Source organism: Lontra canadensis, unplaced genomic scaffold, assembly GCF_010015895.1.
Source record: "Lontra canadensis isolate GAN:19392208 unplaced genomic scaffold, GSC_riverotter_1.0 scaffold94, whole genome shotgun sequence".
In the NCBI taxonomy this organism is placed as follows: Eukaryota; Metazoa; Chordata; class Mammalia; order Carnivora; family Mustelidae; genus Lontra; species Lontra canadensis.
Genome location: NW_022631088.1, coordinates 2,854,709 through 2,878,740, shown reverse-complemented (window position 1 = coordinate 2,878,740; position 24,032 = coordinate 2,854,709). Strand labels below are relative to the sequence as shown.

The 24,032-nt window shown below is 49.2% G+C and overlaps 1 protein-coding gene across 2 annotated transcripts in view; it reads right to left on the bottom strand.

Annotated features, from left to right (window-relative positions):
• Nucleotides 1–22,710, bottom strand: part of PRC1 (protein regulator of cytokinesis 1) — a 22,996-nt gene extending 286 nt beyond the window's left edge. Inside the window, exons 1-14 of one of the 2 annotated variants that reach the window (XM_032836969.1) lie at nt 22,569–22,710; nt 14,487–14,619; nt 13,935–14,057; nt 11,456–11,689; nt 11,213–11,383; nt 10,578–10,727; nt 9,707–9,854; nt 8,810–8,946; nt 6,979–7,074; nt 5,113–5,259; nt 4,856–4,966; nt 2,563–2,673; nt 1,847–2,023; nt 1,491–1,532 (exon numbers count right to left, since the gene is read on the bottom strand). In XM_032836969.1, the coding sequence (XP_032692860.1) occupies nt 1,491–1,532; nt 1,847–2,023; nt 2,563–2,673; nt 4,856–4,966; nt 5,113–5,259; nt 6,979–7,074; nt 8,810–8,946; nt 9,707–9,854; nt 10,578–10,727; nt 11,213–11,383; nt 11,456–11,689; nt 13,935–14,057; nt 14,487–14,619; nt 22,569–22,579 (1,791 nt within the window). In that variant the 5' untranslated portion in view covers nt 22,580–22,710. The remainder of the gene's footprint in view (nt 1–1,490; nt 1,533–1,846; nt 2,024–2,562; nt 2,674–4,855; nt 4,967–5,112; nt 5,260–6,978; nt 7,075–8,809; nt 8,947–9,706; nt 9,855–10,577; nt 10,728–11,212; nt 11,384–11,455; nt 11,690–13,934; nt 14,058–14,486; nt 14,620–22,568) is intronic. The other variant, XM_032836970.1, reaches the window with a different exon arrangement.
• Nucleotides 22,711–24,032: the final 1,322 nt, after the last annotated feature.

The window sequence follows — 24,032 nt, the reverse complement described above, 5'->3', positions numbered from 1 at the left end:
CCCCGCCCCCCCCCCCCCCCCCCCCGTCCTGGGAAGCACGGGTACATGACTTTCTGAGCCCGAGGTCCCTCGCCAGCACAGGCTGTGTTAGGGACGTTAAGACGAAAGCCTGAGCACTGTGCTATTAGCCGTAGATAAGCATGTGCTGTGGACCCTGGACCCCTTTCCTGAGCCAGTACATTCTGCCAGAACCTCCCAGCACAGAAATCCCTTACGCTCCATGAAGTACTCTCGAGTCGTCAAGCTAGGCAGGCAACAACCTTTGGTCTTTGAGCCCTTTGTAAAGCACGGGGCCAGACCCTCTATCTACCAATCCCTGGGGCCGAGGGCCTTGGAACCTGCTGGTGATTTGATCTCCTGCTGGAGCACATGGAACAGAAGAGGGTAAAGCATGAACGAGCCCCAAGAGAGAGGTTAGGAGAGGTTAGTCTACCGCCTTGGGTGCTGCCTGCGGGAGGGTATGAGCCACAGCAACCCAAACCAGACGAACCTCCCACCCGTGGCCTTGCCATAAAGAGCAGGTGCACCCAAGTGGGTGCTGCAGGGCTGGGCTAAGCAGGCAGGAGCAAGCAGGACCCTCTGTGCAGCAGGCAGCTAGCCGGAACGACACACGCAGTGATGTCATTTGAAAAAAGCGCCATAATATGAAGCTAGTTTCAGTGTTCCAGACCACCTCTAGCCTTGGGCAACTGCCCCCTTCCCCGCCACTGCAGCACCGAGAGCGGCACCCCTGGCTGTGCGCCAGCGTGTTCCCCCCACCCCCCGACCCCGCGTGAGGAGCAGCCACCCCTCCCCACAGGAAGACACTGAGGGAAGAGAGAACACGTGCTGTTAAGGGCGCTGCAGTTAAGGGTTAGTGAAGACGGAGTAGGTTACTAGGAACAAAGAGTGTCTGGAAAATCGCTTTTTCAGTGCCACATGATGCTTTAGCAGCTTGATGTGGTAGGAACAGGCAGAGGCTAGGAAAGGAGCACTGGCTAGCTCGTAGCAGAAAGTTGGCAGGTGAGCCCGAAAGGGTTAGTAAGGCATATACTCCAGGACATAATCAGCACACAGGCCAAGAACCTCACGACACGCAGCACACAGCTGGGGCTCCCCTCCCCGCGTGATGGGGCCTCTGTTCTCTCCAGCACACTGGAGGCCTCTGAGGTCACAACTGGGGAGGGTGAAGATCTTCGGGTGTGAAACACAGTGATTTTAAAAAAAAAAAATTTGCCTGACTTTAGGTAGGGCTGAGAATCCAATTCAAGTCTGAACAGGTGTTCTTGTTAATCAGCAGGTTAGGATGTTGTAGGATTGAAGTCAAAGTAGTTTTGATTTCCGCATTAGTGATTCCTGCTTCCTTTGTTTAAAAAAGGGGGGGGCTCTACGAGAGTACAGCTGAGATGATCAGTTAGTGTAGCTCCGTGCCCAGACGGGAGTTAAGCGAGCAGATGTGACAGGTGAGTTTGGAAAATGGCCATGGGACATGCAGGGGTTGCCATACAGACCTGAAGCCCAACAGCGGAGCTGTCAGAGAGGGGCGGATCCTTCTAAGAACAAAGAATTGAGACAATTACCAAGAACTCCACCAAGAGAGCACCAGGGCAGTGATCAGAAGGGTCACCTCCTGCAGCCAGGGAATGGTATTTCTTAAGCAGGAGGATCGAGGTTAAACGTCACGTTGCCGCTGCCACTTCTTCTCTATCCCCTAAACCACCCGACCCCGTGCCACGGTCAAGGCAGGAAAGGGATTCTCAGCCTCCAAAGAACTGTCCTAATTATCTGGGTGCCCTTGGGAAGGAACCCACTTTGCCCCAACTGTGTGCTCCCCAGAGACTGGCAGATATCAGAAAAGGTGAATTACCGCAAACTCAGAATAGGTGCTGGCAACGGAATTAATGCTGAAGTTGCGCTGCAGGGGGGCCGAGGCGGGGTACCCACCGCTCAGGATGCTGCCATTGAGCTCCAGGTTCTCCTTGTCGGCTCCATGCCTCCCAGCACGGGGGTTTTTTTTCCCCGAACAAGTGGAAGTGATGACCGGCTGCAGAGGAGAGAGAGGTCCGGGCATCATGCTAAGGAGGGGGACACGCACACACACGCGCACACACAAGTGGCCAAAGGCTAGTAATGTCTCTGGATTATTCATGACTCTACTTGTGGTTTTAAAAGCTGCAGGAATTCTTAATGATGTGCAGAGGACCTGTCTCGAGCCTGTCTGTAAAATACTTGAAAGACACATTTAGCACATCTTTTCCACCTCTCCTTATGTGACTGTCCCCGACTGTCTCGTGATCCAGGGTGGCTGGACTGGAACCCACGCACAGGGACCTCGCTCAGCAGCAGCTGAAGCCCAAGGTATGAACTGAGCCCCCAGAATCCTATCCCAGTGACTCCCATGTTCCTACTGGGGTTCAGAATGACCATTCTCTCTCTCATGTTCGATGGATAAGCTAGCTTACTCTCAGCATCTCAAGGGAAACTGAGTCCAGGGATCTTAGAACGTGGCACAAGCAGGCAGGGCGTCCGGGTAAGCGGGCTGGAGCCGTGGTGGTGATGTCCTTGTGCGCACAGCATACTGACCTTGCTGCCAGAAGGTGGAAGCCGAGACACGGGGGAACGGTAGACTGTCCCCCCAAAGACAGGCCGAATGCTGCTGTTGGCCGTAGCATTGGACATGGTGGTCGTGTTCAGCTACGGAGAAGAATGGGAGAAGAGAACACTTCAAACACGCTCAGTAGCCTGCCCGGCACCACAGAGGAAGGAACAGAGGAAAAAGTCCAAGATGGGTTTCCATGGCTCAGAGCTTTGAGGAGACCTGTGGTAAGTGTTCAAAGCCGATTTCTACCCAGATTGAACTATAAAATGGCAGAGCCATTTTGCTTCTAAACCTATCAGATTAGATATTTACACAAGAGGAAGGAAAGCAGAGCCATGCAAAGGCCTGTGTACAAACGCAGCCACTTCACAGCAGCCCAAACCCCACCAACAAGCCTAACGTCCACCCCCAGGCACATAAGCGAACTGCGGTCGAGTCGTGCAGTGGATACTGGTCCCTGTTAGAAAGGACTGACCTGTTACCTGTGCAGCAACACGGATGAGTCTCACAAAAGTTACGCTACATGAAAGAAGCCAGACCGGAAAGGCATACGTACTATATAACCACACGCATATATCGTGTTAGAAAATGCAAACTTGTGACACCTGGACGGCTCAGTGGGTTAAAGCCTCTGCCTTCGGCTTGGGTCACGATCCCAGGGTGCTGGGATCGAGCCCCGCAACAGGCTCCCTGCTCAGTGGGGAGCCTGCTTCCCTCTCTCTCTCTATCTGCCTCTCTGCCTAGTTGTGATCTCTGTCAAATAAATAAAAATAATAAAAATCTTAAAAGAAAAAAAGCAAACTAGTCAGTGGTGACAGCAAGGCTGTGGCTGCCACGGGCTGAACAGTGGTGATGGTTTCATGGGGTATACGTATGTCAAAACTTATGAAAGTATACACTTTATCTGCCAATTTGACTCAGTAAAATTAAAACAAAACAAACCCTCTAGGTAGGGGCACCCAGGTGGCTCAGTAAACTGAGCATCTGACTCCGATTATGGTCATGATCTCAGGGTCGTGGGAATGAGTTCTGGGCTGGGCTCTGCGCTAGATCCTGCTTGAGATTCTCTCCCTCTCCCACTGCCCCTTTCAACCCCCTTGAGCACAGGCATGCACTCTCTTTAGGATAATCTTAAAAATCAAATCTTTAAAACCTATGTAAAAATAGGGAGCTAGTTTAATAAGTGATAGCATGGCAAGAGGACAGAAGGTACAGCTAACAGTAAGCATGTATTTGAAGAATGTCTGATGCTATGAAAAAATCACAAGCAATAAACCCAGTAGGGTGAGGCAGAAATCCAAATTATATGTGATCTCTATTTTGTAAAAATACATTTTTTTTAAATTTTATTTATTTATTTGACAGAGATCACAAATAGGTAGAGAGGCAGAGAGAGGGGGGGAAGCAGGCTCCCCACTGAGCAGAGCCCAACACGGGCTCGATCCCAGGAAGCTGAGATCATGACTTGAGCTGAAGGTGGAGGCTTACCCACTGACTTAACCCACCCAGGTGCCCCATAAAAATACATTATTTAAAAGCCTTTTTGGGGCGCCTGGGTGGCTCAGTGGTTGAGCGGCTGCCTTCAGCTCATGATCCCGGGATGGAGCCCCAGATAGGGCTCCCCGCTCAGAGGGAAGCCTGTTCTCCCTGTCCCACTCCCCCCGCTTGTGTTCCCTCTCCCGCTGTGTCTATGTCAAACAAATAAAAACTCTTTATAAGCTTTTTTAAAATCAGGAAAAACACCAAATATTCTCTTGGGAGTTTTTGCAGGTGACTTTTTCTTCTTTTTCTTACGTAAGCTCTGCCATCAACATGGGGTTTGAACTCCCAGCCTGGGATCAAGAGTCACATGTTCTACCGATGGAGCCAGCCGGGCGCCCCTGCAGCTGATTCTTAAACTATTGTATGTTGTAAAATACGAGCTGAGAAGTAAAGTTCTACTTCCTTCATCCAAGACAAGTTCATATTCCTCCCTGACTCCTGCTCCAGAGATGGAAGAACACTGGATATTCCATTTACTAAACTTGCGGTCCGGGGTCCCCAAGTTTAACCCGCCCAAGACCTCAACGACAGGCACACATCTGAACTGACCAGGCCGTGGCTGTCGTTATCAAGTTGCTACCGGGGTAAGGGTTGTCTTCCGTTCATACGTTTAGAGGAACCTAACCCAGAAGGCCCAAGAAACCCTTCCCCCTCTGTGGGGCAGGAGGCAAGAGGTGGCCAAGAGCCGTGGCCTCGAGAGCCCCATAAGGGCGGTTCGCAGAGCCCCGCGCTCACCTTACGCACTTTGCCGGGCGTGTTGGGGGCCAGTCCCCGCCGCTTGCTGGGGGTGCGGGGAGCACTGCCGTACAGCATCTCGGTCTCTGTCTGCTTCTTGTTCTTGAGTTGCTGTGTGAAAGTCAGAAGCAACAGCCGTAAATCTCAGGACGGGAAGAGGCCTGAGATGGGCCAGAAGTGGAGTGTCCAGCCCCGCCCCCAGGGCCACCACCGCCGCCGGCTCACACCCCGCCCCCATCCCCACTGTGCTCCCTCACTCTTTCCTGCTTGGCGCGCTCCTTCTCCAGGCGGTGCGCCTCCCACTGCTCCCACACGTACTCCATGAACTTCTGCCCGTTCACGGCAAACGCCGTCGAGTGCTCCCGTTCCCACGTTTCTATCCGTGCCTTCAACTCCTCTTCCAGCTGGGATCGTAGACAAGGACACACTGATTACCACTAATTTTTGGTGAAGCCCGCGTGGAATGATTCCCCCAAAGGAGGACCCCGCCCCAGAGCATCGGGAGCCGAACGTCAAGTCGCTGGATCCACGCGGGTCCAGGTCAGTGACCAGAGAGCACAGCCGAGGGATGGTTTATTCGGAACACACAGGAAGGGGGGAGAAGGCAAGAACCCAGAGTCTAACTAGGGTTTTGGTGCCTAAAGCTGGACGCAGCACAGGTAAGATGAGCAACGTGAAGTGGGAAGAGGGGGTTGAGAGCACCACCCTCGGGGTTCGCGCCCGGATCTGCTTCTCAGTGGCTGTGAAAAGGCGGCGAGTTATGAAGCTCTCAGAGCGTCTCCTCATCTATAAAAATGGAAATGATCCTAACGTCCTAAGGAGGTGGGGACAACGAATGATTAATAAATGGAAAACACTTGCACTTAACGCAATAATACTAACAATTACTTCCACTACTAAAATAGATAAAAGGGGGCACTGGGTGGCTCTGCCTTCAGCTCGGGTCATGGTCCTGGGGTCCTGGGATGGAGCCCCGTGTCGGGCTCTCTGCTCAGCAGGGAGCCTGCTTCCCCCTCTCTCTCCGCCTGCCTCTCTGCCTACTTGTAATCTCTCTGTCAAATAATAAAATCTTTAAAAAATAGTACAAACTATTTATACAAAAAAAAAATAGTTATAAGGTATACAACAGTAGGGGCGCCTGTGTGGCTCAGTTGGGCGTCAGCCTACGCCTTGGGTCATGCTCTCCGGGTCCCAGGACTTGGACCTGTGCTGGGGTCTCTGCTCAGCAAGAAGGAAGGTCTGCTTCCTGCCTTCCCCTGCCCCACTGCCCTGTACTCTAATTACATGAATAAAATCTTAAAACAAAAAAGCCACCAGTAAGGAAGCCCACAGCACTTTCTCAAAAGCCTGCCTTATGTTATAAGCCAAACTGCATCCTCCCAAATTCATGTTTGAGTCCTAACTCCCAGTACCTCAGAATGTGGCTTTATTCAGACCTACAGGTAATGGAGTTAACGTGACGTCATTGGGGGGGGGGGGTGAGGTCATTCCGACGGCTCCTAACCCAACATTCACTGGTGGCTTTGTTAAGAGAAAATGTGGACACAGATACAGAAGGCAGGCCAGGCGAAGGTTCAGGGAGAAGGCAAGTCATCCACAAGTCAAAGAGACAGGGCTCAGAAGAAACCAGCCCCGGGGCGCCTGGGTGGCTCAGTGGGTTAAGCCTCTGCCTTCAGCTCAGGTCATGGTCTCAGGGTCCTGGGATCGAGCCCCGCATCGGGCTCTCTGCTCAGCAGGGAGCCTGCTTCCCCCTCTCTCTCCGCCTGCCTGCCTCTCTGCCCTGCTTGTGATCTCTGTCAAATAAATAAATAAAATCTTAAAAAAAAAAAAAAAAGAAGAAACCAGCCCCGCTGGTACTTTGATCTCAGACTTCTAGCCTCCAGACTGTGAAAAGTTCTGCAGTTGGAGCCCCACAGTCGATGGTGCTGCGCTGCGGCGGCCCGAGACAGCTTTGAAACCTTGATACTCAGATGCTTCCACCAGGAGGGCTCGGCACATACCTGCCGTCCTTGCCTAAGCCTTGGCAGAGAGGACAGTTCTGGGGCGAGACAATTCAAAGCAGAGGATTTACAAACAGTAAGGTGTTTTGTAGCCAAGCACCAAAAACTCTGTGGCGACGTTACCTTGGGGAGTGTTTTTTGAAGCTTGGCTCGTTGCTTTTCTTCTTTTAGAAGATTTCCTCCACGATTTGTAAATCGACTTGGATCTGAAGCTTTTCTCTGTGAAAAATACCTTTTAATTAGAGTAGGCCCTGAGATGATCACACCAGAAACTGCTGCTAAGATCCCTCGCTCACATATACCGATATATACTAAGGAAACCCTCAGAGTTCTGCATTCCCACCCACTGTCCACAGTGAGAGGCGGTGATGTCCTAAGACAGGAGAGTGGGCTGTGAGCACCACAGGCCTATGCGCCATCACCCACTGGCGTGTAGGAAAACTATGGTTTCCTTTCTAATCTAAAAGTAAGATAGGGGGCGCCTGGATGGCTCAGTGGGTTAAGCCTTCAGCTCAGTTCATGATCACAGGGTCCTGGATTGACCCCCGCTCCCTCAGCCTCTCCTCCCCCCCTGGCTCGTGCTCCCTCCCCCACTTCAAATAAATAAAATCTTTTTAAAAAATAAAAGATAGGCTTTAATATGTAATGCACAAGGTCACTGGCTCTCTTCCGTGGTTCAGATGTCAAAGATGACTTGTCACCTGTAGGGAATGAGATACGTGGAGCAACAAGAGAGGGGTCTACACTCGGGAGGGCTTGGCGGTGGCATCCCTACTTGCCCACTCACTTCTAGCATGCTGACGATGCAGCTTAAATGTGCCCAGTTAAGAGGTTTATAATCTGTTTTTTATGAAATTAACACTCACAAAATAGGCAAGTTAAACATGTCAAGTGTTAGGCTTCTTTTCTGTGTTTTTGTTACTGTATCATGTATACAGTATATCAGGGCAGTAATTTAAGCATGTAACTTGTATATATAAATTAGATTTATTAACTCAAAAATTGGAGATCATCAGAAAATTTTAGAAATAATCTTGTCAATTTGGGGGCAAAGCTCGTAAAGAAACTGCCTTCCAGACCACTTGACTCGTGACCGCCTGTAAACACTAGCTAAAGGGGGTGGTAATTCGTTTCTTATTTTTCCTTAAATACTGGCATGTCAGTAAGCCTTACTTACCTGGCTCTTTACTGACATTTCCTACCCTTCCTTCCTGCTCCAACCACAAGTTAAGGAGTAACTGAGGCCTGGGGCACCTGTTCTTAGTCAGCTCTGAGACCTCACACGGGGCTCTCCATTCGAGTCCTGTTTCCCTGCTGTAACCCTGAAGGAGTTGAGCTCAGATTCCCCCAAAGCCCCTTTCAAGCTCTGAGGAAAGCTGTGAGAGCCAAGTCTGTCAGAAGAAAAGGAATTCAGACCATACAGACGTGCCCCGGTACCCAGGCAACTTTCTGAGAAGACAGCAACAGCTGGAACGGTAGCGAACAGTAACTGCCACCCCACATCCGTGCCCCCCTTCCTTGGTTCGGAGAACCCGAATCTGCAGCAGTGGCTCCCCCGGCCTCTCCAGCCCCGGGTGTGGCCTGCAAGCAGAGGGGCAGTGCCTGACGTGCAGCAGGGGGAGCTCCAGCGCTACCTTGAACCTGAGGTCAGGTCCACCCCTTAGTGGTGGGGAAGCCCAGGACACAGATGACTGTGGAACAGCCGTGCCTGCCCTGCGTGTTCCAGCCCGGACTTCTTTTTGCAGGAATTCGACCTCACTGAGGGCAGTAATTCCGTTCTCCTCTGTTCCCGCACGTGAGCTGGGCACACACAGCTGAGTCAGCAGCAACTCAGGACTTAGTGCTGAAGCCCGGGTGTCAGACCCCTGGCCAAGAGCGGAGTGGACGCTGACCCTGCACACGGCGGGCAGGAACGCTCGACCGCACTCTAGGGGAACAGAAGCTAGGGCCGTACCTCAAAGTCCAAGAAAAGTCTCCAGCTTTCTTCCCACTTCTGGACGCCTTCGAAGAGTTCCTTGTGAAGCTCATAGTAGTTTCTTAAGCGCACGATCTCAGCATCGTGCTGCTGGAGCAGATTTTCCGTGTAGTCCTCTGCAAGACCCAGGCCCCACAGTTTTTAAAAACGCCTCTAGTGTTTGGTATCCCCACGTACTAACCCCCATCCCCTTCCTCCTAAAATGAAACCAGATTTTCTTCCTTATAGTAAAAGCGACACGTGAATAAGTGTACGCTATGGACGACAGAGCCATCTCTGTCACACGCTCAGTCTGCGGGGAGCAGGGAGTAAGGGGCTAGGGTGTGGGTCACAATGACGAAGATTCTCAAAGCTGTGTCACCTCTTGCCCTGTTCTCGGTTTCCCTGTCTTCCTTTCCATCCTGCTCACAGAAAATATCTAAAAACCTAGTACAATCTCATCTTTATGCTCAGTTCAGTTCAGGCTAGAGCTCCGCCGAGCTCTCAGGGATGCACTCCACGGGCTCAAATGTGGGCTCTGCGGTTTACCTGCCCTGCGCCTCCGGGTTACGTCGCTGAACATTTACATGTCCTCGTGTCCTCATCTCCTGAGGAGAGGATTAAGTGAGGCGGTGGTGTCAGGAGTCTGACACTGCACCTGGCACGGAGTGAGCTCCTGACAGACCTGAGCCTCACAACAACAGGCTACGGTGACTTACTACTTCGGAAATCAAGGCCCCCTTATTTCCTAGCGGCATCTGCAAATGTTAATTATACAGGATGGCAGTTAACGCTACGTGGCTTGAAAAGGCAGCGGAGGAAATAGGTGCTGGTGAATGTCTGCCCTCGTAGAAGACAAGTGAGGACGTCACAGGAAACCGCCGCTGGTGTACGAACCCGCGTAGTAAGGGGCAAAAGCCTGTCTCTGCTCCTGGCTGTAGAAACACTGGTCCCAGTACTGAGCCAGCTCCACTCGAATTGCCTCAATCACTTTCTTCATGTTTTGCATCTTCAGTTCCTCCAACCGATCCACTTCCAACTGCAGCTGTGACAGTGAGACTCGGTAAAGGTGCTTGCCATCGTGTACTTTCACGCAGGAATACAGAAGTTCAAAGGTCCCCCAACCCCCCAACCCTGCTAAAATAAAATTACAACACCAAGCCACAGGGGTCAGTCAACACTTTTTTTGAGAAAGACAGAGAGAGAGAACCCAAACATATAATAGCAGACAGGGAGAGAATCCCAAGCAGGCTCCAAGCTGGGTGTGGGGCTAAATCCCACAACCCTGAGATCATGACCTGAGCCAAAATCAACAGCTGAACACCCGACCCACTGAGCCACCCAGCTGCCTCAATCAACACTTTTTATAACACTGTTATCATGGGAGCCAGAAACCTAAGGAAAGTACACAGAGGACAGAAGACAAGCAGGCTACAGCCTCCCCTATCTAATGCTTGCCTTAAAACCAGGTTCGCAGAGTACCTGGGTGGCTCAGATGGTTTAGTGTCAGCCTTCAGCTCAGGTCACGATCCCTGGGATCCCCTGGGATCGAGCCCTGCATCAGGCTCCCTGCTCAGTAGGGAGCCTGCTTCTCCCTCTCCCCGCCCCCACTCATGTTCTTGCACACTCTGCACACATGCTCGCTCTCTCTCTCTCTCAAATATTTAAAACAAAACAGAAAACAGGCTCACTCGAGGCAGACGGTGTTGAAGACAATATACTTGACACTGGTAGAGACTGCCAACCCAGTGCCCACTGGATTTCTTACCGCTTTCCTGACCTTGGCCTTTGACCCAGTCATAACCGTGGCCACAGCTTCTCTCTCTTCCGCAGGTATCTGCAACCTGTCCCAGAGCTCTCGGATCTGAGCTCGCAGACCCTCACACACCGCTTCGTTTTGTGATTTTCGCATTTCCAGCTGTAGCAAGGAGAGCCAATGGTTATGGCAAAGACAGCAGCACAAAGAAGGCCAGCCCTGTGGCTTCCTGCAAAGAAATGTCTGGACCCACACGGAGAAGCAGCACTTTTACTAGATTGTGAAGAAGTGTGGTTTCATGACTTCTGGACACAAACTGTATGGCTGCCATTATGGTAGGATCTCAAACCCCAAGAATTAGAATTCAGATTTTTAATTTAAAAAATTAAATACGAAGCTAATTCACATGACTGACAGTATTTCATCCAAAATTTCAATTTCATTCTTAGAGCCACAAATAAGCGTTTTGTTAAAAAAAAAGAAAAAAGAAAAAAAGACAACCCCCCCCAAGGTTATATATCGTTCACTGTCTCTACCCTCCCTTTCTTTTAACTTACACAGACTTATTTAAACTCAAGGAAAAAAACTGCCATTTTTTCAAATCTCTGGACACTAGAGAACCAGGCGGTAACGTGAGCGGTTATTACCTGCCGAAGCAGCTTCTGTAGTGTCGCAATGTTCTCCAGAGACAAACAAAAGGCATCTTCGTCTTCACACACCACATCCCTTTCAAAGCTCGTGTCTGGGCTGTGATCTAATTCCTCCATGCACAGGACGATCTGTCTCTTTATGCTGGCGAACTCCTCGCGTCTGGACGCCTACGAAATAAGAGGATTACAGGTGCCTACGAGAAAGTCAGACCTTCGGGCAGTGTGCGCGCCAGCACTCACCTTCGTCTCCCGCAGCGCCGCCACGTGCTGTCTGAACCGGCTCAGCTCTTCCAAGCTGGGGACCGAGGGGCTGCCGCCGTCATAGTGGGGCGTGCAGAGAATCCCACACAGCTCTCGGTCTTGTTCTTGAAGCAGTTTCAGTTCCTGTTTTCGCTCCCTTTTCTGTTTTCGCATCAGTTCTACCTGAGTGCGCAAATCCTTTTCTAGCTGCAAGATGGTCGTCTCTCCTTCCTCCTGCGGGAGACGGCGTACCATTGTGAGAAGGTTCCACGTGGATCTCTTCAAACGAAGAGAAGGACAATGGAAGAGGGCCAGGGTGAGAGGCTTTTTTTTTTTTTTTTTTTAAGATTTATTTATTTGAGACAGAAAGAATGAGACAGAGCACGTGCACATGTGAAGGGCAGAGGGAGAAGCAGACTCCCCACTGAGCAGGGAGCCTGACGTGGGACTCAATCCCAGGACTCTGGGATCATCACCTGAGCCAAAGGCAGACGCTTGACCAACTGAGCCACCCAGGTACCCCCTTGGATGACAGACTTTTAGTTAAACTTACAAATAAGTCAACTCATGGCCAGCAAAATATGGCACCAAGAGGGTTCCCTAAGAAAGGTCTTGAATAAGGAAAGGTACCAGGACACTTTTGTAAGAGGTGAAAAGTGGTTGGAAAGCTTGCGTTGAGTTAGCTATCGAAGAGTAAATCTAGTTCAAGACGTGACGCTCATCCTAATAATCCCAAGAACATCACCTAACTGATAAAAATCAATAGTCTTTGCTCTACTCCAACATACTAAGAGGAAAAAAAGTGGCAGGTATAGGACTTAAAAATTTGCACGATTTTATTCAACATTGGTGAATAAAGACTATCATGTAATCTGAGGAAGATCTATCACTGTGTATCTAACTTCTTACCTAATTTCACACTGAAAATTAAAAAAAAAAAAACAAAAAAACACACTAAAGAAATTATTTGTCGGCGCGCCTGGGTGGCTCAATAGGTTAAAGCCTCTGCCTTCGGTCTCAGGTCGTGTTCCCAGGGCCCTGGGATCAAGCCCCGCATCGGGCTCTCTGCTCAGTGGGGAGCCTGCTTCCTCCTCTCTCTCTCTCTGCCTGCCTCTCTGCCTACTTGGGATCTCTGTCAAATAAATAAATAAAATCTTAAAAAAAAAAAAAAACAAAAAAAAAACAACTATTTGTCTAAAATCAATGATATAGGGACGCCTGGGTGGCTCAGTCATTAAGTGTCTGCCTTTGGCTCAGGTCGTGATCCCAGGGTCTTGGAATCGAGCCCCGCATTTGGCTCCCTGTTTAGCAGGAAGCCTGGTTCTCCCTCTCCCACTCCCCCTGCTTGTGTTCCTTCTCTCGCTGTGTCTCTGTCAAATAAATAAATAAAATCTTTAAAAATAAATAAATAAATAAAATCAACAATATATATGCCATTTCTGTAGATTCCAGGAAATTCCACTAATGTCATGATCTGTCTGATTGCTCTTGGCTACCAGGTATGAATTATCCTTAACCCTTTAAAGGCGGTCTCTCGGGGATGTCTGTGGGGCTCAGTCGGTTAAGCATCTGCCTTCGGCTCAGGTCATGATCCAGGGTCCTGGGATTGAGCCCCGCATCGGGCTCCCTGCTCAGCAGGGTGTCTGCTTCTCTGTCTTCCTCTGCCCCAGGCCCCCCTTGTGTTTTCTCTCTCAAATAAAATCTTTTGGAAGAAGGGAAAAGAAAAGGAAGAAACTCCCTCCAAGACACCCACGTATTTCTTGCTGTAACAGAGAGAGGGACCCCGGAATCTCACGGCACCGTGCGCTGCCCCTGCACTCACAGCCATTCCAACCACCTCCCCAAGCTCCACGCTGGTTTTCATTTTTATGATCCCAACACTATTTCTACTGGTTCTCCCCAGGGACACCTTTTGGACCCCTATCCTGTTACTCATTTCATCCTTGCTGGGCTCCTCCTTGGCCCACAGCAAACCCCACAGGCCCTCGGCCTGACTCTGACGCCCGGACACCCTGGCCTTTGAGACCTCTCCCCCCCAGCCGAGTTCTGGCTGGTCCTCGGCACACAGCTGCGGGGTATGAGCAACACCACAAAGGCAGGTCTTTTTGTAACTTTCCCTTGTATCACTAGTCACTTTTGCTTCCTGGGTAGTGTTTTTCATTTGCTTTCAGAGAAAGAATAACATCATGCATCCATACCTACCTTTAAAAAAAAAAAAAAGCAAGTTCCACGCCCTACAATGATAGCAAGAGGAAGCTGGTTTGGATGGAAGGATGGTAGCACTTACCAGCTCTTCCACCTCGCCACAGGGCAACTCTTTACATAAGTGGAAGTTGCTGGAACAAACGGACTAGGTGGTAAATTCTCCCCACTTTCTATAGCCAAGATTCTACAAGGAAATCTTCCACTGGAGCCCCAAGTCAGAGTCCTTCCTCAATCTCAGACCCCGCAGGAGCCCCCAAAGGCCCTCGCCACGTACCTGGAATGGCTCGACACGTAACTCGCTGCACAGCGTATTCAGCTCTTTTTGACAGATGGAGATGCTTTTGATGAGCCTTTCCTTCAGGCTTTCCTCTTCGGCAATCATCATATCCAGGAGGTCCTACAGGAGAGAAAGAAGTCCCATAAAAGGGTGGGGTCAATGGGAAAAAAAACCCAAACCAGTAACACCAAAACCTTCATAATTACAAATTCCTTTTTTTTAAAAAAGATTTTATTTATTTATTTGACAGAGATCACAAGTAGGCAGAGAGGCAGGCAGAGGGGGAAGCAGGCTCCCCGCCGAGCAGAGAGCCCGATGCGGGGCTCGATTCCAGGACCCTGAGATCATGACCCGAGCCGAAGGCAGAGGCTTTAACCCACTGAGCCACCCAGGCGCCCCATAATTACAAATTCATAAGAAAGGACTTAAATAGAAACAAAACCAGGAAGAGCCTGTGACGTTCCAGTGTCACTTCCCCAGTTCTCGCGAAGGGACACCAGTCTCCGCACGGCTGTCCCACTGCAAACAGCCCAGTACGACTCAGCTCACCTTGATGTGCTTCTTCACAACCTCAGTTCGTTGTAACCGCTGGTCCTCTGGAATCCCGATCAATTCCCAGATTTCCCGCAGGTGATTCAGAGCTTTCTGGAGACATACTATCGACTCCTCCGCCAGCACCTCACTGAAAAGCAAAAGAGAAGCAGTAACATGAGCCACTGCCTCCAGACTAAAAGCAGTTATTTACAAAAACTGAATAGACTAGTTTCTCAGTGGCCTCAGGCTAAAACAAAGCAAAAACCCGCATTCAGCTTTAACCTCTCTTCTCCAAAACACAACACTGGCAAAGCCAAATTCAGTATCGCCTTACACTGGGGAAATTCAACCTTCTTCTTTCTTTTTTACATTAAAAAAAATGCTCATCTTAATAATCCTAAGAACATCACCTAACCAATGAAAACCAACAGTCCTCGCTCTACTCCAAGTCCTCGCTCCACGCCCAGCGTGGAACCCAACGTGGGGCTTGCATGACCCCCAGATCAACACCTGACCTGAGATCAAGAGTCAGATGCTTAACCAAGTGCACCACCCCGGTGCCCCGGAAATTCAGTCCTCTCAGTAATAGCCAGAATCAGGACTTTCATCAACAGTTCTACCTATGGCAGGACAACACGGAATTATAAAGAAAAACGGGAGCGCCTGGCTGGTTTAGTCAACAAAACATAGGAGTCTTAAACTCAGGACCGTGAGTTCGAGCCCCACGCTGGCTGCAGAGACTACTTAAAAAGGAAACATAAACCAGACAAAATGAACTCCTGCCAAACACAAGAGCCTGCTCCGGGAGAAGCTCTTGTGAAACGGCAGCTCACTACAGCCTGGTTGTTCTGAAGCTACAGCCACTGACTTCGAGAATGGCTCAGATTACACAAGACAAACATCAAGTGTCAGCGAGGACACAGGAAGACCAGGCCCTTCATACACTCCCGGCCCGGACTGGAAGCTGGGACACCGCTGTGAAACCTGCCGCAGCACCTGCTCAAGCCGAGCCTCGCAGGTGCACTTCTACGCGCGGGGCCGGCAGAAACCAACACGTATGGGATAAAGACACGCACAGGGAGGGTCAGAGCAGCGCTAGTCCTAGGGGCGTAAGAGTAGAAACAACCCGATGTCCACCAACAGAGTAAACAGTCCGTTCCTACCAGGGAATAACATAGCAATGAACAGGTATGATAATGACGTAGCAATGAACCACAAGGCTGAGTCTCAGAAACATCACGTGAACTACGCTAAATGAAAGAAGTCAAACGCCAAAACGCTACATCCTACAGGATTTCATTTTGTGAAATTCTAGAAAAAGTAAACTATAGTGAAAGAAAGCCTGGGATCACAGCAGCAGATCCACTGCAAAAAGGCACAAGGAAACTTTTTTACAGTGATGGAATGGTCCTAGATCTTACGATGATCACCTAACTGTATACAACGACCAAAATTCAAAGTGTTCATGTAAAATGAGTTAATTTTACTGTATGCAAATTATACCTCAAATCTTAAAAAACAAAACAACAACAACAACAAAAAAAACACAGGTGGTATGAGACCCCTGGGTGGCTCAGTCGGTTGGGTGTCTGACATTTGATTTCAGGTAGGGTCATGGTCTCAGGATTGTGAGATCAAGCCCTGCCTCAGGCTCAGGGTCTGCTTGAGATTCTCTCTCCTTCTGCTCCCCCGCCCACTCATGCATGAGCGGTCGCTCTCCCTCTCTCTCCCCTCCAAATAAGTAAATAAATAAAATCTTTAAATGGCGGGGGGGGGGGGAGAAACAAAAATAATGTGAGAAAAAAAAAAGGGAAGAAAAGGAAAACTGGTTTGAATGAAACAAGCAAGTCAAGCAAGCATTTATCACCATGTGATTCCATTTATACAAAATTCAAACACAGGCAAAACCAAGGTATGCTTTCAGCAGTTAGGACGGTGGTCGGTGGTTGCCATTGTCCTGGGCGGTGGTGACTGGGCAGGGATACAAGGAGCACTGGTTACACAGGTGTGTGCTGACTTTGTGAAAATTGATGGAGTTAGCACTTCCATTTATGCACATTTCTGTATGTTATTCTTCAATTACAAAAAGTTTATTTTAAAAAATGCATTGTTTATCTGATGCAAATTTAACTGGGCACCTTCTAATTTGTCTTTAAAAAGTTTACTTTAAAAATGCTAACCAGGGACGCCTGGGTGGCTAAGTGGTTAAGCGGCTGCCTTCGGCTCAGGTCATGATCCCAGCGGCGTGGGATCGAGTCCCACATCGGGCTCCTTGCTTGGCAGGGAGCCTGCTTCTCCCTCTGCCTCTGCCTGTGCTCGCTCGCTCTCTCTCCCTCTCTCTGACAAATAAATAAATAAAATCTTTAAAAAAATGAATAAATAAAAATAAAAATGCTAACCAGGGGCACCTGGGTGGCTCAGTTGGTTAAGCCTCTGTCTTTGGCTCAGGTCATGATCTCGGGGTCCTGGGATCAAGCCCCACATTGGCATCTCTGCTCAGAAGGGAGCCTGCTCCCCTGCCCCCACCTCCTCTCTGCCCACTTGTGATCTCTGTCAAATAAATAAATAAAATCTTAAAAGAAAAAAAAAAAAGGCTAACCATTAGTCTGCTTCACATAACATTTAAAAAGCAGAAATTGAGATAGGATTGGGAGGGAGACAAACCGTAAGTGACTCTTAATCTCACAAAACAAACTGAGGGTTGATGGGGGGAGGGGGGTTGGGAGAGGGGGGTGGGGTTATGGACATTGGGGAGGGTATGTGCTATGGTGAGTGCTGTGAAGTGTGTAAACCTGGCGATTCGCAGACCTGTACCCCTGGGGATAAAAGTATATGTTTATAAAAAAAATTTTAAAAAAAAAGCAGAAATTGGGGGCGCTTGGGTGGCTCAGTGGGTTAAAGCCTCTGCCTTCAGCTTGGGTCATGATCCCAGGGTCCTGGGATCGAGCCCTGCATTGGACTCTCTGCTCAGCGGGGAGCCTGCTTCTGCCTCTCTCTCTGCCTGCCTCTCTGCCTACTTGTGATCTCGGTCTGTCAAATAAATAAATCAAAACCAAAACAACAAAAATAAAAAGGTTGCCTCTCGTACATAAAGAAAAGCCTTGACACAAACACCAGTAACCTCTACCAGATGGCCAATATCAATACCCAGATAGCGAATAATGTTTCAAAGAATTTATTGTACTCCATTCATTTTAGAAATGGGAACAGGTAACTAAGGCATTTGTTTAATCTCAATCAACTAATGTTAATTATTCTAATCTCAACTGAAGTTTAACTTCTGAGTCTCCCCAGGCACTCCAATTTTAAGACAAAGGAATGCACAAGTCAAAATTCTAATCTTTGCATTTTATTAAAAATAACCGATAGTGGGTGCCTTGGGTGGCTCTGTCGGTTAAGCATCTGCCTTCAACTCAGGTCATGATCTCGGGGTGTTAGGATCAAGTCCCACATGGAGCTCTGCTCGGCGGGGAGTTGCTTCTTCCTCTCCCTCTCCGCTCTCTCTCACTCTCTCTCTCTCTCAAATAAATAAATAAATAAAATCTTAAAAACAAAAACAAAACCTACAAGACTTCATCTGTGGTCAGTATCCAATCTGAATGCAAAAGCCCAGTGTTGAGCCCAACTAGACTGGGCCACTGCTCTGAGGGGTGCGACTCCAGACAGCGCTCTGCAGTCTCTTCCAGTCTGGTCCACCCCACCCTAGCCAATCGCACAGTTCGCGCAGCTAGGATCTCTAGAAAACAAAATCCAATCAGGCCTTTGCGGGACTACTCCCTTCAAAGTTTCCCATCACCCTCAGCAAACAGTTCAACCACTTTCAGAAAGGCTTTCAAAACCTCTCTGGAGTTTTGTCTCATTTAAAAAAAAATATTGTATTTATTTGAGACAGAGACAGAGAGCAGGCACAAGCACAAGCATGGGGAGTGCAGGCAGAGGGAGACGGAGAAGCAGACTCCCCGCCGAGCAGGGAGCCGGATGTGGGACTTGATCCCACGCCCCTTGGATCATGACCTGAGCCAAAGGCAGACACTCAACCAACTGAGCCACCCAGGTGCCCAGAGGTTTGTCTCTTAATCTCTCTCACAGCTCACTCCCTAAGATTCTGGCCAACAGAACCTATGAGCATTTCCCAAACATGCCCCTCGCCAGCCGTGTGCAGGTCTCAGCTGTTGAAGCCACCATGCTTCTGTACATTACCTCCACTTGCCATCACCTTCTTTGGACAGCTGTGGATTCCTCACAGTCATCCCCCCATCCCCACCGCCCCCATCCACTCTGTAGACCACAGACTCAAGACCAAGGACTGCCAGATCTTATCCGTGTTCATTTTTCCAGACCATAATGCACAGCAATTGTTCAATAAATGGAAAATGAATGGCCTTGAGTTCCCACCAAAGGCTCATTATGCCTCTAACATCCAGCTACCTTCAGTTTATAAGCTCTCACATACAGACAGATTTCAAAGCTCTACTGCCTAGCTCTGTAAAACATTCAGAAGGTAAAGTGATCACTCTTTTGAAGCATAAAATTCTAGTGCACGGGAAATGAATCGGAATAGACATTTCTCCAAAGAAGATCTATCATGGCCAATAAGCATGTGAAAACACACTGACCACTAGCGAAATGCAAATCAATACCAGAGAGATACACTTCACAGGTACCAAGATGGCTATAAGAAAAAAAAAAATTTCAAAAAAAAAAAAAAAAAAAGTCTAGCAGTTTCTCAGTTGAACAGTTACCATATAACCCAGAAATTCCATTCCGTAGGTATTGACCCAAGAGACATGAAAATATGTCCATGCAAAACTCATATACATTTTTTTTTAAAGATTTTATTTATTTGACAGAGAGATAGCCAGAGAGGGAACACAAGCAGGGGAGTGGGAGAGGGAGAAGCAGGCTTCCCACCGAGCAGGGAAGCCCAATGCAGGGCTCCATCCCAGGACCCTGGGATCATCTGCCCTGAGCCAAAGGCAGACGCTTAAGGGGAGCCACCCAGGCGCCCCTCATACAAATGTTTATAGTAACATTTTTATAATAGCCAAAAGATAGAGACAACCCAAAATGGCCATTAACAAATGAATAGGTAAATGGGATACACCTATCCGGTGGAAAGTTATCTGGCAGTAAACCTGGGAAACATTAGGCCACGGCAAAGAAACCAGTCACAAATGACAATGTGTCGTAGGGTTCTATTTATATGAAATATCTAGAACAGGCAAAGGTATAGAGGCAGAAGTAGGTTAGTAGCTCTGTGGGGCTGGTGTGTGCGGAGGGAGGAAGGTGGGAAAAGAGACTGACCTCTAATGGGTATGGGCTTTTCAACGGGATGATAAAAATATTCTAAAACTGACTGTGGTGATAACCGCATGACTCCGTGAATGTCATAAAACCCATCAGACTGTATGCTACACGAAAGGTAAGAAATCACTTTAAAGACCATCTGAGATCTTTTCCAGTCCAGTGACTTAGTTTCAAGAGATTGGGAAGACTGGATCTTTTTACAACCGTTTGCGTCCTTGGGAGGTATCCTTCTAAGTATCCTCAGCTTTCCAGTGATGTGTTAGGAGAATAAAAATCTCAAACTTGGGGACGCCTGGGTGGCTCAGTTGGTTGGACGACTGCCTTTGGCTCAGGTCATGATCCTGGAGTCACGGGATCTAGTCCCGCATCGGGCTCCCAGCTCCATGGGGAGTCTGCTTCTCCCTCTGACCTTCTTGTTCGTGCTCTCTCTCTCACGGTCTCTCTCTCTCAAATAAATAAATAAAATCTTAAAAAAAAAATCTCAAACTTGTACTTTTAGGGAAATTACCTGACTGTTTACAGGCGGTGTCTAATTGAACCAAGAGAATTATTATTCCCAGTGAATGCACTAAGGCACCTTATGATCATACTTTTTTGAAACATAAGTTATTCATTCAAAAATACTACTTGAATATTTATTATACACATGGCACATTCTAAGTGTTGGAACTCAGCACTGAACAAAACTGATATCCCTGCCTCTTGGGGTTTACATTCTAATAGTAAAAGGAAAGCAAATGTAAGCAAATCTTACATTAAATGGTAGTAAGTCCTCCCTGAGGTGATCTTTGGGCAAAGAGAGGTAAGGAATCAAGTCATGGCACATGTTGGGAAAGAGAGATCTAGGTAGAGGGAACAGCGAATGCCAATGCCTGAGATGGGATAGTCCCTGGTAGGTTCCAAAGAGAGCAAGGACTCTGGTATGACTGGTGCAGAGTACAGCAGGACGCCAGAGGCCTTTGTAAAACGCAAAGGCTTTTACTCTAAAATATGAAATCACCGGAGGATTTTGGCTCCTGTGTTGACAAGAAGCTTCAGGAGAAAAAGGCAGAAGCAGGGAGACCAGTTAAGAGGCCAGGGGAACACAGCAAGAGATAACGGTGGTGACCTGGACCAGGGCGGTAGCAGCAGAGCTGGGGAGGAGTGAGACTGTGGCTGTCTTTTGAAAATTAAGGTTAATGTCAGAAATGAGAGAAAGAGGTGATACAAGAATTAGTATGAATGTTGTGAAGGGTGGAACATTTTTCTAATTCTTTGAAAACAGTACTCAAGTGAGAAGGGTCTCTAGATTTGTAATTCCAAACGCCCGTTTTTCCAACAGGCCCAGTAAGATTTGTTAAAGTAATCGAATCCAAGAGATGGTTAACTTTTTCATTGTAACAATTGTGTGCATACTGCTTTTAGTTAGTGGCCCCTCTGGCTCCTGGAGGCCAGCAGTCTGTTGCTGTACAGACATTTGTTTTGGTTTTAATTGGCTCTGAGATCTACCAATCTCTGTTATTTAATTCTGTAAAAGTAATTTGGCTACATTAGTAAACATAGATGTTTTTCAATTAAGTCACAAACCAAAAAACACTGCAGATTATGTGCCAGATTTTAAAAAAATGACAGCTTTACTGAAGTTTTTTTTTTTTCTTTTTCTCTTTTTTCCCCAAGATTTTATTTATTTGACAGAGAGAGAAAGATCACAAGTAGGCAGAGAGGCAGTGAGAGAGAAAGGGGGAAGCAGATGCGGGGATCCATCCCAGGACCCTGAAATCATGACCCAAGCCGAAGGCAGAGGCCCAACCCACTGAGTCACCCAGGCCCCCAACTGAAGTTATTTTAAAACCCTGGCTGTTTTTTCAAATGGTACCGTGATTTGTACTCCATTCCCATTCTCCGGGAGGCAAGCACTTGAAAAGGAACGACGGGAATTAGTAATTATGGAAGGAAGAACTTTCTACAGCCACAGAGCAATCAGTCTGACCAATAACCGCAAATAATGAATCATCACAGTGCCTCGCCCACCTCTTTCAGAAAGTAGCGTTAACGTTTTTATCGCTCTTTACAAAGGAACCCTATGCCCTGGTATTATCCTTATTTTAGCACAAAGCGGACACCTCTCCCCTTTCGCTGCTGACATTCTGAGAGCAAAAGAAAGGTGGTTAATAAGCAAACCTTCCCACTAAATGCCAGTAAGTGCTGTGCAGGGAAAATCGAGGGGAGGGGACAAAGGGGAGAAGAGACAAGTGACATTCGGTGTGCGGACGAGTCTGGCCCCTACTTCAAGTCGGCGGAGCCCCCTCCCCAGCAGGGCCCGGGGAATCGTGAAAAACACCGGAGAGGAATTCCTTAATGGCGCTCCTGAACTTGCAAGGAACCCGGCTCCCGACCGCGTCAGCTAAAACGTTAGCGCCGCAGCCGGCCCCGCGGGAGACACGCAGAAACGGAACACCTGACGACCGTAAAGAGAAGCGCGAAACCCGACCACAGAAGACGCAGGACTTCGAACAGGCCGTGGGTGCCAAGAAGCAGCACCTGAGGCGAGCGGGCGGGGCTCGCGGACACCCGGCGCGTCCAGGCTTCTGGAGCCACGGGAGCCCGCGGCCGCCGGGGCCGGTGCGCAACAGGCCTTGCCGCCCCCGCCCCAAGAACCAGCTCAGCGCTCCCCAGCCCTGCCGGCCGCGCCCGGGCCTCACTCGGCGCGGCCTGCCGTGACACCCGCGCTCCGGGGACGCCCCGGGGACCCCGCGCCCGGGACGGGGGTCGCTCCCTCCCGCGGCCCCTCGACCCTTCCGCAGCCCGCACCTTCTCCTCATGGCGGACGCTCCAAGCAGCCGGCCGTCGAGACCCCAGACCTCCTCCACGCGGGGCTGACCGCAGCAAACTCCCGCAGAGACCGCTGTGTTCTTCCTGGCCGCCGCTCCGCGAGCCGTTAGGTCACCGCGGAATTTCAAACTGAGCCCGAAGGCGGAGCAGCCCCGCGATTGGCGCTCTGACCCGTCGCTCCTCGAGAAGCCCCGCCTCCTGGGGCGTGAGCCGCGAGCGCGCACTGCGCCGCGGCGCTTCGGGGCTCAGAGCCGGGGCGGGGTGGGGTGGGGGGCCGCGCGCTGGGCGTGGGAAACGCTAGCCCGCCGACTGGCGGCGGGGTCGCCGTCTGCGCGTGCGCAGGAGAAAGCCGACTGAGCCTGGGGGGACGTCCCTCTCCGCCGCCCCGCCCCGTCACTGTTTGGATTCGAAGCTCCGGGCGCCGCCCGGGGACCGCCGGGAAGGGGCGAGAACCGCAGCCATTCGGAAGGGCAGGAGAGGGCTCAGGGGAAAGCCTTCGCTTTAACCCGCTGCCCTCGCGGAGGCAGATGGCGAGCCCGGCACCTTTCTAGACAGCGATCCCATTTAATCTGCACGACAGCCCCGTTTGGTATTATCGCCATTTTACGCAGGAGAGAACCGGCTCTTAAAGGTTTAGGGGCTTGCCCAGGTCACATGACTGGCACACAAATGCATATCACCTGGGCCTGGTTCTTTCAAATTATAGGGGTTTGTAGTTGTATAAAAACTTTAAAACTCAAAATCGACATCAAAGCACTTTTGTATCCTTTTTTCGCTGAACATACGCTACATCCCCAAATGCTTATGTATAGCCTTGTTTTCCATTGATTCACAGTTGAATGATATTGTGGCTCGAGGTTATCTCATAATCTATTTTGATACAAATGGATATTTAGATTTTAAATTTTACAAATAAATGTCTTCATGAATAAATCTACATCTTGCACTATTTTCTTACACTTGATTCCTAGAAGAGTAGCTACTGAACGCTCTTCTTCTAGAAGGACTGAATTAATTTGCCCTTCCCACTAAGGAAGCCTTACCAGAAGCACACCCACCTCTCACCCTCAACTGCTCTTGAGTCTTACTGTCCTTTTAAATCTCTGCTAATTTCATAGGCAGAAAGTGTCATTCCCTTCTTTGATTTGCACTTGCTGGCTTCTAGCTGAAATTGCATTTTCCCTGAGTGTACTGGCCATCTATGACTTCTGTGACTCCTTTTCATTTGCCTTTTCCAGGAAGGAAAAGTAAAGGATGCTTGTTTGCTTCACCTGCAGGACCATGTTTCTCCCACTTTCAGAAAGACTTAACTGGAGCTTTTGACATCCTTTAACATGTCAGCAGCCCTCCAGACATTCACGCTGCTGATGGAGAGAAATGCAGACACTTTTGAAATTTACTTGCACTTTGTTGATTGACTTAAAAGTTATTCAGAAAGCTTCA